We start from the raw sequence: 12,140 nt of genomic DNA on the forward strand, positions 1-12,140 counted from the left end.
AACTTGGTCAAAAACAACCTTAGGTTAAACACAACTGACAATGTGAACAAAAAGAGGAATCAACGAATAATTCTAAAAACTCCAAGACCACGAAATATATCTACTAGTAGTGAAAACTTATCAGACTCCTCTACCCTCAAGTATGATCTAGAATTAAGAATAGTTCATTATTTGTAGCTAGAGTCATTATTTACAAGATTTATGTACTTCCTCAGGGAGGTTTATCAAGAGGCTTCAGGGAAAAATGTGATTCTGTTAAAATACTATGGAAGTTTGTAGTTACGTTGGTGAAGTTTCTTGAGGTAAGACCAGTGCTTTCATCTTTTTTTTTGTTTCTTTTTTTGAGTCACCCAGGCTGGAGTGCAGTGGTGGGATCTCGGCTTACTGCAACCTCCACTTCCTGGATTCAAGGATTCAAGGGATTCTTACGCCTCAGTCTTCCAAGTAGCTGGGATTACAGGCACATGCCACCACACCCAGCTAATTTTGTATTTTTAGTAGAGACAGGGTATCACCATGTTGGTCCCGCTGGTCTCAAACTCCTGACTCCAAGTGATCCGCCTATGTTGGCCTCCCGAAGTGCTAGGATTACAGGAGTGAGCCACCAGGGCTGGCCTGCTTTCATATTTGTGGGAGTTCAGTCAGGGTGGTGGGAAAAAATGTAGAAAGATACAAACCTTGGAAGGCCAGAAGGTTTTACATCAGTTTTGGAATAGGATTTCGCTGAAGGCAGCCAGATTCTTTTATATGGTGCCTGAAAGCTTAGGTTAGATAACAAGGGATGTTAAGAAACTGATCTAGATAAGTTACTTAGCTCAGAATCTGGCCTTTAATCATTTGTAGGACTGCTCTCTCCGGGGAGGGGAACCATGTTAATTATCCACAAGTGTGTTGACTCAAAGCCTTTGTCATTAAATCTATACTGAATAAATGACCACAGCAACAGCTAGTCCGGGCCGCGGCTGCTAACTCTTTACAGCACCCTCCTCGGTGTCTGTGGGTGGCCCAGCCCCCTAGCTCGCTCTTTCACTGGATACCTGTGTTTGAGTGCATTTGTTCATCTGTCGCTGGGTCAGGGTCTGCAGGTCAGACCTGGCACATATTCAGGGGTCTTGGACTCAAAAAATGTTAAGAATCCTCTATTTTAAAATCTGAGTATATTTTTCCAGAGTCCAAATATATCACATTATCTGCCAACTGGAGCATAAAATACAAAAAAATTCCCAGATAAAAATTACAAACAAAGAGAAAAACCTGATTTTTGGTTACTTTTAAAAGCAGACAGCTGTTATCAGGTATAAACAGTCCCTAAAAAACTACCATTAAGCCAAATAGCTTATAGCAGCTCAAAATAGATTAAAATTAGTAATAAAATTCCTAACTGGCATAACATTTAAATTTTTTTTTAATGTTACTTCAAGTTCTGGGATACATGTGCAGAACATGCAGATTTGTTACATAGGTATACAAGTGCCATGGTGGTCTGCTGCACCTATCAACCTGTCATCTAGGTTTAAAGACCCACATGCATTAGGTATTTGTCCTAATGCTCTCCTCCCCTTGTCCCCCACCCGCCAACAGGCCCCGGTATGTGATGCTCCCCTCCCTGTGGCCATGTGTTCTCATTGTTCAACTCCCACTTATGAGTGAGAACATATGGTGTTTGGTTTTCTGTTCCTGTGTCAGTTTGCTGAGAATGATGGTTTCCAGCTTCATCCATGTCCCTGCAAAAGACATGAACTCCTTTTTTATGGCTGCATACTATTCCATGGTGTATATGTGCAAGGGTATGGATATATACCCAGTCTATCATTGATGGGCATTTGGGTTGGTTCCAAGTCTTTGCTGTTGTTAATAGTGCTGCAATAAACATATGTGTGCATGTGTCTTTACAGTGGAATGATTTTTAATCCTTTGGGTATATACCCAGTAATGGGATTGCTGGGTCAATTGGTATTTCTGGTTCTAGATCCTTAAGGAATCACCACACTGTCTTCCACAATGGTTGAACTAAGGTATACCCAACCAACAGTGTAAAAGCGTTCTTATTTCTCCACAGCCTCGCCAGCATCTGTTGTTTCCTGACTTTTTAACCCAGCTAGGTAGGTATTAGTCTCAATTTTGCAATGAGTAACTGGAGCTCAGAAAAACTGAGCTCCATTCCCAAAGCTACAGTGCTGTTAATATTCTGGACTATGTGGCTCCCAAAGAGGGCTGCTGCACCACACAATTCCAGAGCTAAGTGTGGCATGATGCCTGGAACTGACATATTGCTCTTCTGACCATACCTCAGTGCCATTTACTGTCTTTCCATTTTTTTCTTTAAATATTAGCACATATTTAACATTTGTTTCAGAGATACAGAATAGCCAACAAAGAAATTTGGGGAACTCTTTCTTTACATACTAACAAAAAACCTTCCATTAACAATACTGAACTATAACACAGCAACTATTACCTCCTGAAACAAGCATTAAAGAGGGAATTAACCTAAATAAAAATCAATGCTATCATATATTACAAGTGACATCTTGTTATATTTAAAATACATAATATACCTTTCAATTTGTGGAGGCTGCTTCTTGGACTCAACTGCTTTCAGGAATTCAGCAAAATATTCTGGCTTTACAATTGGACGTCCACAAATGAGTGCACATATTGTCTAAAATGAAGAAAACATGTGAATATGTATATTCACATGCTAGCATTTTTTAAAGAAAAGTTTTAAGTTATAAACTACAAAGAGGCTGTTTACATCCATAAAAAATGTTTTCCCTTTCATCTCTCTAAATTTATAAGGAAGCCACAATCTATAAAATAGAAGTCGGTCTTTGGTCACTGCATTATTTTAGAGCATAAATCACAATACAATCACTCAATTATAAGAAGTCACCAATTACAATACTAATTTTTAAAACTGCTTTTTTGGAAGGGGTGGAACAACATAAAATAAAAGTCAATTTTAAAATGCATTCCACTTTCGAAGACATTAAAATGTTAAAAATATATTTCAGAATTGAGGAAATGTAACATATCTGCTGCAGGGAAGACAATATTAGGAGAGGAACATGAGCTATTTTTAGACTAATTGTCTTTCAAAAAGATTGTAACTATTCAATAAAGCCTTTTTGAGAAAGTAAATAAAGAAATAATTTTTGGTAAAACACAAAATAAGTACATATAAAGTGGAAAAAAAGAAACTTAAACTCACATGTGAATTAAGCTATAAGCCTCAAATATGATACATCCAAAAAATATGACAAACATTAGAAAATGCTACAGTGGGCAATGAAAATAAGATTCAGAATAATATAAATATGCTTTATTTATTTTTGAGACAGAGTCTCGCTCTATTGTCCAGGCTGGACTGCAGTGGCGCGATCCTGGTTCACTGCAGCCTCAACCTCCTGGGCTCACGCGATCCTCCTGTCTCAGCCTCCTGAGTAGCTGGGACTATAGGCACATGCCACCATACCCAGCTAATTTAAAAAATTTTTTGTAGAGATGGAGTGTCACTATGTTGCCCAGGCTGGTCTCAAATTCCTGGGCTCAAGCAATCCTCCTGCCTTGGCCTCCCAAGGTGCTGGGATTACAGACGCAAGCCACTGCATCCAGCCATAAATATGCTTTCAATAACACAGAGTATTTTATTGTCTAAATAGTGGCAAGCAGATTTAGAGTGTCTCTCAATAATGGAACCTGAAAGATACTACCTTCCAAAGTGAAAGAAATAAATTAGCATGAACCAGTAATGTGCAAATTAACACTGTATTGAGTAAACTCTAACACATGTGACTTGGGAAATTAATTGGTCCATGCCTCAGTTTACACTTCAGAAGATAAAAGTTGAACTGAAGGCTTTTTTGTTGTTGTTCTTGTTGTTTTTTTAAGTAGCTAATAGTAAGAATAAACGGTCTTTTAAGTTCCTTTTTGGCTCTAACATTCGATGATTTAAAAAATATAAGCTAACTGTACTTTCAGAAAATTTACCAAAAAAATAATATAACAACAAGGTTTTCTATTTTGGCATATGAATGATCAGGAATTTTTTTTAACAAATTACTCTGTAAACCATGTTGGTGTGAGTAATGGAGTAATTCACAAGGTGGTCATCAGCACCCACTCGCTGGAAGTGTCCAGGTCTGTCACAGACGTAGTAAAATATCTCTCAAGACAATTTAACTACCTTTGATCGTATTTCACACCAACCAAGCTAGTGTATGATTACCTACTCTATTTCTTAAGTAATATCTTAAAGAGGACTGTGCTAGGGCCTGCACTTAAATATTCTGGTAAAGGTGCATCCCTACCGAAAACCATAAATGGACACTTTGATTTGTAAATCTACTATTTGAGAGTTTATATGCATATATTAGTACTCTGGGGCTAATCACACTGCTGAATTTATAAAACCAATTTCATAAACTTGCAAAAATAAAAAAACCCTTGATTACAGACAACCCCACCAAAGTACAAGTTGAGTTCCAGCTGAGCGGCAAGCCTTTCTCCATGATAACTCTTTAGCTATAAAACATAATTCTAGTTTAATTATATTAAATACTAAAGGATTTTTAATAAAGGAATCTAAATATTTGTGGCTTTTTACTATAAATATTAACCTAAAAGGATCCCACAAATCTATAGGTCAACCTGTTTAAAAGGAGATGAATCACCTGGAGACTAGGGGAAGACAACTTGATAAAAGAGACATGAGATGCTAACTTTGAAGACTGGCAGTTAATCTCTAGTTGCGTTGCTTTAAGACTGAAAACACAAACTATGCACTGTCATAACCTTCTTGGTGGAAGAACAACAGAATCACTTTTTAAAATGCCAAACAAAATCTGAAATATAATTTTAGTTGCTTTTGGCTTGTCTCAGATAATAAACAGCTTATCTGAAAAGCCACTCAAGCCTAAATGGTATACAAAGGGATGGAGTGGGTATATATAAACCTACAACTAACAGTTCTGATAGTTTTAAAGTAATTAAAATAAAAATCTGTGTATAGTGGGTAAGCTTAAATTCAAATAACTTATTTTAACATAAGAACAAGACATTCAACCTACTTTAATGGTAACTTTCACTGATACCATGACAAGGTGAGTGCATTCTTCTGTCCAATTGTTTACAGTAAATCCTCCAAGTTGCAATATAGCTTGATTTAAAGCAGTTTTCCCAGAGACATCTAAACAAGAAGAGCATGCCACCAAAGGCTCATACTCTATTCTGTAAATGAGAATAAGTTAAATAAAGTTACAGTACCAGAGTTGCAGAGATGGCAACTTTTAGTACTTTAAAACTTTAAGCTCACATCCTATACTGTTATCGTAACTTTTATTTATTGTTACCCTTTGTAACCTCTGAAATTATCAATTCCTCATCATTAAGCTTTGTAACCTAGAAAATTATCAAATCCTAAGTCTTGAGTCCAAATGAAAAAACAATGACCAAAAGTTAACATTATACCTTCACCAATGAGGAATCGAAGAAATGTAATTTCCCATGAAGTCCCTCAGGGCCCACTCAAACTCTCATCACCATGATGTACAAAATGCACTCACCACCCGTGGCACAGAGACCAATAATGTGCTAAGCAGGAACTAAATTATACTGTTTTAAATTCATTAATCAGAAATATCATTTTCCTTTAGGATTTGGCTGAAATAAAGCTGCCCATTTTAATATCAATTTAAAAATGTCTTACCTGAATTTACTTTCAAACACTCCAAAAGTAATACTATCCCCCGACTTCAAAGCTCGGGAAAAGCCATTCTGCATTTTTTCCTCATTAACGAAGGTACCATACTTAGAATTATCTTTTAATGTCAATACAGGGATTTCATCTGTTTGACTCTGAAAAGTTAGCAAATAATTTAAAGTCTTTTACCACTCAGTACATTCACCTCTCAGAGAAAAAGGTTTCAAAAGAAAAGACAATAGGCAGGTGGCTAACCTCCCAACACAGCAGACAATTACTGCTTTGGTTGCCTTGAGAGGAAGATCACTCAACTAACAATTCATATTTCCCCTTAGGGAAGTTTCTTAACCCAGGAATACCCCTCCTAGAATACATATGTTCTTTATTTGTGTAAGTCAGTGGGGATTCTCCTGACCCCTCACACACATTTGAGAATATTTTGCTTTGGTGCAGTCTGTTTCACTTAAAACATGACAATTTCATTCCTAGATCTTTTTTTGTTTTACAGTATCAAAACGACATTGTAAAATTAGTCCCATGAGAATACGAGGTTATAGGCTAGTGTTTCTGACTTACAGTAACAATTTTACTTTTTCTGTAGAAATTTCAATTATGTTTTTCTATACCTAAAAGAATAGAAACAAAACCTAAATAAAACTGAACAAATTCAGATCGCATATAAGCAATCTTTGATTAAAATAATGGCTTATCTTTCTTATTACCACCAGTGTTATCATGTGTACAGATATTTATGTATTTTTTTTAGCACTTTTATCACCCAAGATTATGATCAAAACAAACTGAAAGCCATTTAAAGGAGCTGTGGGGCATAAGTATTTCCCTAATAAAACAAATCAATTCCCATTGCAAAAACTTGTATTATATGAGAAATGCCCGTTTCCACACAGCTACATAACCTCTTTAAGAGCCGGAGTCATCAAGGTCTGTTCATTGTTCTATTCCCAGGGTTGGCACAGTTACTGACACATAAAAACACATTACTGCTAATGGCAAAAACAGCAATTACTTTTGCACCAAACTAATAGTAAACAATGTTTAGTAAGCAAATAAAAATAAATATATCCTACTTCCTCTGAGTTTCTAACTAAAACAAAGAGTAAATTACTGAAATAGAAACTTCAAATCTCAAAATGAACAAATACCACTGGTACCACTGCCACACTATAAGTATTTAATTTTGTTAACATTAAAAAAGTCTACACAGCTCTATAAAATGACAAATCCTGTGAACTCTGTCTCACATACACACCAAGAGAATATTTTGTGATTTCAACCCCCTTACTGGAAACTAGTGAAATAAAATTAGTAACATACCAGGTTGGTTACAGAAAAGTTAGCAGTTAACACAGCATGATTTCGGCTGATCGACTGATCATTTTCAATTAGAATGGCACAGTTTTTCCTTCCAACAACGTACTCAACGCCAGTCAAAAGTCTGTATGGTTCTCCTGAGATAAATTTTTTTTAAAAAAAGATAAGTTGATAGACACATACACATGTACATGAACACACACATACATGTAAGTGTATATGATATAGGTATGACAAATATTAAATAAAACACCTTTAGTTATTCAAATGTTAGTCAACTTCACACATGTCAAACTTGTGTTTTCAGTAAAGCCTCACTGAAGGCTACCAAAGGTTATCTAACTATGGTGTTTCAGGAGTAACAACAACAAAATTTAAAATACAATAAAAAAAAGAAAAAGAAAAAAAGGTTATCTAAATATAGAGAAGGCTACATCATTTTTCTAAAGGGAAAGCAATGCTGAAAGGAGTCAGTGTTCCCTCAAATTAACTTAAAAACTTAATTTATTACCTAGCAACAATCACAATATTATGTTTGGAACCTGATAAACAAAAATATCAGGAAACTATAAAAAAAGATACTCAAGCCTGGAATCCCAGCTACTTGGGAGGCTGAAGCAAGAGAATTGCTTGAACCCAGGAGATGGAGGTTGCAGTGAGCCGACACAGCGCCGCTGCACTCCAGCCTCGGTGACAAAGTGAGACTCCGTCTCAAAAAAAAAAAAAAATCAGGAAAAATGTGAATAATATTATAGGAGCTTGCCCTACCAGATGGCAAAATATGCCATAAAACTAAAAGCATGGTACTGGACCAGGAGTAAACAACACAGACCAATGCAACAACATCCAGACTAAGATGCACGTGTACATTTTTTGAAATTTTGTTTTTATCTTAAAGATAGCATCTCCAATCAGTGGGAAAGGGTTATCAGTTTCTTTTAAAATTGCTGTAAATCGTAAGTTGTTGGAGTAACAGTATATGTATTGGAGACATGCGGAGTTGAGTCTGGGAGCATAATTTCGTTACCCGAGTGGTAGGGAGATTAGGGCAGATAAACAGTAGGGAGTCCAGGAGAGCCAGGTCTCCAGGGACGCCTTGACCTGTGAGTCTTCACAGTATAAAATTTATTTGGTTTGGCCGTCTCCATACTCTCTTACCCTGCCAGTCCATTTAGTCTCTACATAGATCTTTGCCAATCATCATGTAAACTTCCCGAGGACAAGACCCTTCACACCCACCACGGGCAACCAATTTACATGTGATCACATTTCACACCGCTGGAAATGAAGGGGAAAAAATCGACTTTTCCCGTTGTTCTGATGACATTGTGGAAAAGGAGTCTGAAACAAAACTGAAAGTAAGCCTTTTCGTGGTAGTCATTTCCCCAAACTGTCCAGTAGTTCTTCACAAGTCATGTGTGGCCCCCGTGTGGTCCGCCCATGCTAACTTCTTGCCAGGGGTTCCCACTAGGCGCCGGCTGCCGCTTACCCGCAGGCCATCCAGCCCGAGCGCTGCAACCGCGCGGGGGTGAGGCTAGAAGGGAGGGGGAGTCGAGGGAGGGGGAGTCAAGGGAGGGGCGCGGAGGACTGCCGCCAGGGGGCGCCGCAATCACCCCCACCGCCCGCGCTGAATTCCGCCTCACAGCCGCCGCGTCGCCCGGGAAGAATACGCGCTTGCCATACAGCGTACTCGCCGCTTCTGCCATCGCTTCCGCAGCGTCCCCGGGCAGGAACGGACGCGACGCAGGAATCATCACCCGCAGGCCCTCCCCCGAGGCAGTCGCTACCGGGAAAATGGGCCCCGAGGCTTCCCTTCCGCCCTTACCTCCTGCTGGGATCCCGGCGGGCAGCAGTTTCCACATGGGTCCGGCTCCTCCGGGCTGTGGCCGGCGTGCGACCGCGTAACCGGGGCTGGTAGACGAGCGCGGATACAGCGCCTGCGGTCGGCACGGGCTCCGGGACGTGCGCGCTCTCGGGAGCCACGCAGGCTGCCTTGGATGAGGCGGGAGTGCGACTTGGGCGCTTGGCCGCCACCTGGTGGTTAGAAAAGGAACAGCACAATCTGTATTGAAATGTGCTGCGTTAAAAGGGTATGTTTCTAAGGTGTCGCTGAATGTAAGGTTACTACCTTTCCTGATTATGAACGAAAAGAATTTTAAAAACTCCAAAGCAACATAAGGAAAATTTTTAATTAAGTGCATTAAAATACTGACCAGTTATGTAGTTTCGTGCACTTGCAGTTTCTTAAATTGCAGGTGTTCCTTTGGATTCTAGTGATGGTGATAATGATGAAGATAAGGATGTCACCTCGAAGTAAATTCATTATTTTTACTCTTTTCTAAGTTCAGATCAACTTGTCCTAACGTCTTTATTTCATAATGCCACACTTTCAGCTAATCACATGCTAAATACTGGACAGTCTCCTGTATTTAATACCCTTCCTTTCCACTTCCACCTGTCTCAGGCTGGTTCAAGCTCTCCTCCTAATTCAGTAGCTTCCTAACCCATCACCACTCACGTCCCACATAATGTAGTCTACATCCTGCACACTACCAAATAAACATCTGAGAGCACACTCCTGATCATATACATTTTGGATTTCAAAAGCATTCTGTAATAGGGGGGAAGGTCACTTTAAAAAGGCTTGTTTAGGCCCAGCACCATGGCTCACGCCTTTAATCCCAGCAGTCTGGGAGGCCAAGATGGGAGGATCACTTGAGGCCAGGAGTTCAAGATCAGCATGGGCAACATGGCAAGACCCTGTCTTTATAAAAAATTTTAAAATTAGCAGGGCTTGGTGGCATGGTCCTGTATCCCCAGCTACTCAGGGGGCTGAGGCAGAAGGATCTCTTGAGCCCTGGAGTTCGATGCTGCAGTGAGCCATGATCATAGCACTGCACTCTAGCCTGGGTGATAGAGCAAGACCCTGTCTCAAAAAAAAAAAAAAAAGCTGGTTTACCAATCTCTGTTATCATCATAGATGCAAACTCCTAAACACAATATTAGCAAATTGAATCAAGTAGTATTATAAAAAGAATAATCATAACTAAGTGGGATTTATCCAGAAACAAAAGGATGTAATTCATCAGAATAATTTTAATAATTTTAATTGTTTTAAGTTACTAATTGTGTTACTCCATTCTCACAGTGCTGTAAAGAAATACTGAGTAATTATACTGAGTATAATTTATAAAGATACTGAGTAATTTATAAAGAAACGAGGTTTAATTGACTCACAGTTCTGCAGGCTATATAGGAAGCATGACTGGAGAGGCCTCAGGAAACTTACAATCATGGTGGAAGATGAAGGGGAAGCAGGCTGTCTTACACAGCTGGAGCAGGAGGAAGAGAGAGGGTGGGAGGTGCCACACACTTTTAAACAACCAGATCTCCTGAGAACTCTATCAGGAGAATAGCACCAAAGGGAGAAATCTTCCCCCATGATCCAATCACCTCCTACCAGGCCCCAATTCCAACACTGGAGATTACAATTCGACATGAGATTTAGGTAGGGACACAAATCCAAACCGTATCACTAATGTTGCAACCTCTTCTTAGAAACAAGATGAATCCCACTTAAAATTTGGTTTGGAAGTCAAGAATGACAGTGCCATACATATATCAACAGCGTAGGAAAAGGTTTATTATTGATATATTCTCAAGGTTTTTTTTGGGAGGACAGAAAATGCCTCTTAAGCTGGTCTAAAAGTTATTTAAGAGAGCAAGTGTTCTGGGCTGAATTGTGTTACTTCCCCCTTCTCCCAGCCAAATATATACATTGAACTCTTAACCCCTAGTACATCAGAATGTGGCTATATTTGGAGAGAGTCTTTAGGGAGGTAATTCCAGTTAAATTAGGTCATTGAGGGTGGGCCTTAATCCAGTACGACTGGTGTCCTCATAAGAAGAGGCAATTTAGATATGGAAAGGTACACAGGAGGATCATGTAAAGACACAGGGAGAAGATGGTCCCACAGTGGCTCCACAAGAAACCAACTCTGCTGACTTGCGGCCTCCAGAATTGTGAGAAAACAAATTTCCATTTAAGCCACCCAATCTGTGGTAGTTTTGTTCCCGGACCAAACTGAGGGTCAGGGTGCTATTTCTTGCTGCCAATAATGAAATATCGATGAACTAGCGATGAAGAAAGTTTTTATTTCTGTAACCAGTTACAGGGAGAAGGCCTGGAAATTATCACCAGACCAACTCAAAATTACAAAGTTTTTCAGAGTTTATATACTTTCTAAGCTATATGTCTACATGTAAGTGTACATTCATCTGAAGACATAAGTTATTAACTTCTTTTAATCTATAACTGAGGTCTGAGTCCTGAAGACCTTCCTCTGGAGCCTCAGTAAATTTACTTAGTCTAAATGGCTCTAGGTCCTGGGGGATTACCCTTATCTTGTCTCCTGCTACATTACGGAGGTTTGGGGAGTTCATTCAGACTTCCAATAGACTTGTTTGTGGAGGCCTGGGAAGTTTCTTCAGACCTCCAACAAAACTTGTTTAATCCTAAATGGGTCCTGTTAAGATCTCCTTCATTATTTTGGCATGCTTTAAGTTTAAGGCCCAGGAAAGGTCTAGGAAAAACTGTTGATGGGCTTTTGTTACATCCCAGCCTTTGTATAAGGATACTGGCTTTTTTTTTTTTTTTTTAGCTTTAATATTTAACTTATACACTTAGTACTGAAACAGTTGTGATGGAGGCCTGCGTTAGTGAAACCTGACCTGCCACATTTCTCGTGGCAGCGCTAGAAAACTAATATAGCAAGGAAAAAATGTTTTGGGGTTTTTATCATGGTTAGGGGATGGAGCTGGACAAAGACTTCCCACACATGAGAAAGGGCTTGGCTGCCAGCGCCAAAGGAGGGAGCGTCTGGGCTTTCTTATCAACTTGCCCAGATGTGGGAAACGGGAAGAACTATCAGCAATCAAACGTCAAAAAAGGGAGTCAGACTTTTATTGCCGCTAAGTTTGTGGTAAACACTATTTCAGGGCACCATCTAACTCCAACGGTAGTGTCTGTGTCACTTTTCTTGAGGTCTTTTTCTGAAGCAAGCCCTGATGCTACTGTCACAGGCCAGAGTGCTGGGGAATCAACAGT

The 12,140-nt window shown here is 39.3% G+C and overlaps 1 protein-coding gene across 7 annotated transcripts in view; it reads right to left on the minus strand.

The window, feature by feature from the left end:
• NBN (nibrin) overlaps positions 1-9,024 on the minus strand; it is a 56,660-nt gene extending 47,636 nt beyond the window's left edge. For 5 of the 7 annotated variants that reach the window (XM_032760006.2, XM_058444341.1, XM_032760005.2 and 2 more), the window contains exons 1-5: positions 8,859-9,024; positions 7,037-7,170; positions 5,708-5,856; positions 5,070-5,229; positions 2,559-2,662 (exon numbers count right to left, since the gene is read on the minus strand). In XM_032760006.2, the coding sequence (XP_032615897.1) occupies positions 2,559-2,662; positions 5,070-5,229; positions 5,708-5,856; positions 7,037-7,170; positions 8,859-8,895 (584 nt within the window). In that variant the 5' untranslated portion in view covers positions 8,896-9,024. Of the gene's footprint in view, positions 1-2,558; positions 2,663-5,069; positions 5,230-5,707; positions 5,857-7,036; positions 7,171-7,544; positions 7,598-8,191; positions 8,501-8,858 lie in introns of those variants that run through there. The other 2 variants (XM_058444340.1, XM_058444342.1) reach the window with 2 other exon arrangements.
• Positions 9,025-12,140: the final 3,116 nt, after the last annotated feature.

Source organism: Hylobates moloch, unplaced genomic scaffold, assembly GCF_009828535.3.
Source record: "Hylobates moloch isolate HMO894 unplaced genomic scaffold, HMol_V3 SCAFFOLD_9, whole genome shotgun sequence".
Lineage (NCBI taxonomy): Eukaryota > Metazoa > Chordata > Mammalia > Primates > Hylobatidae > Hylobates > Hylobates moloch.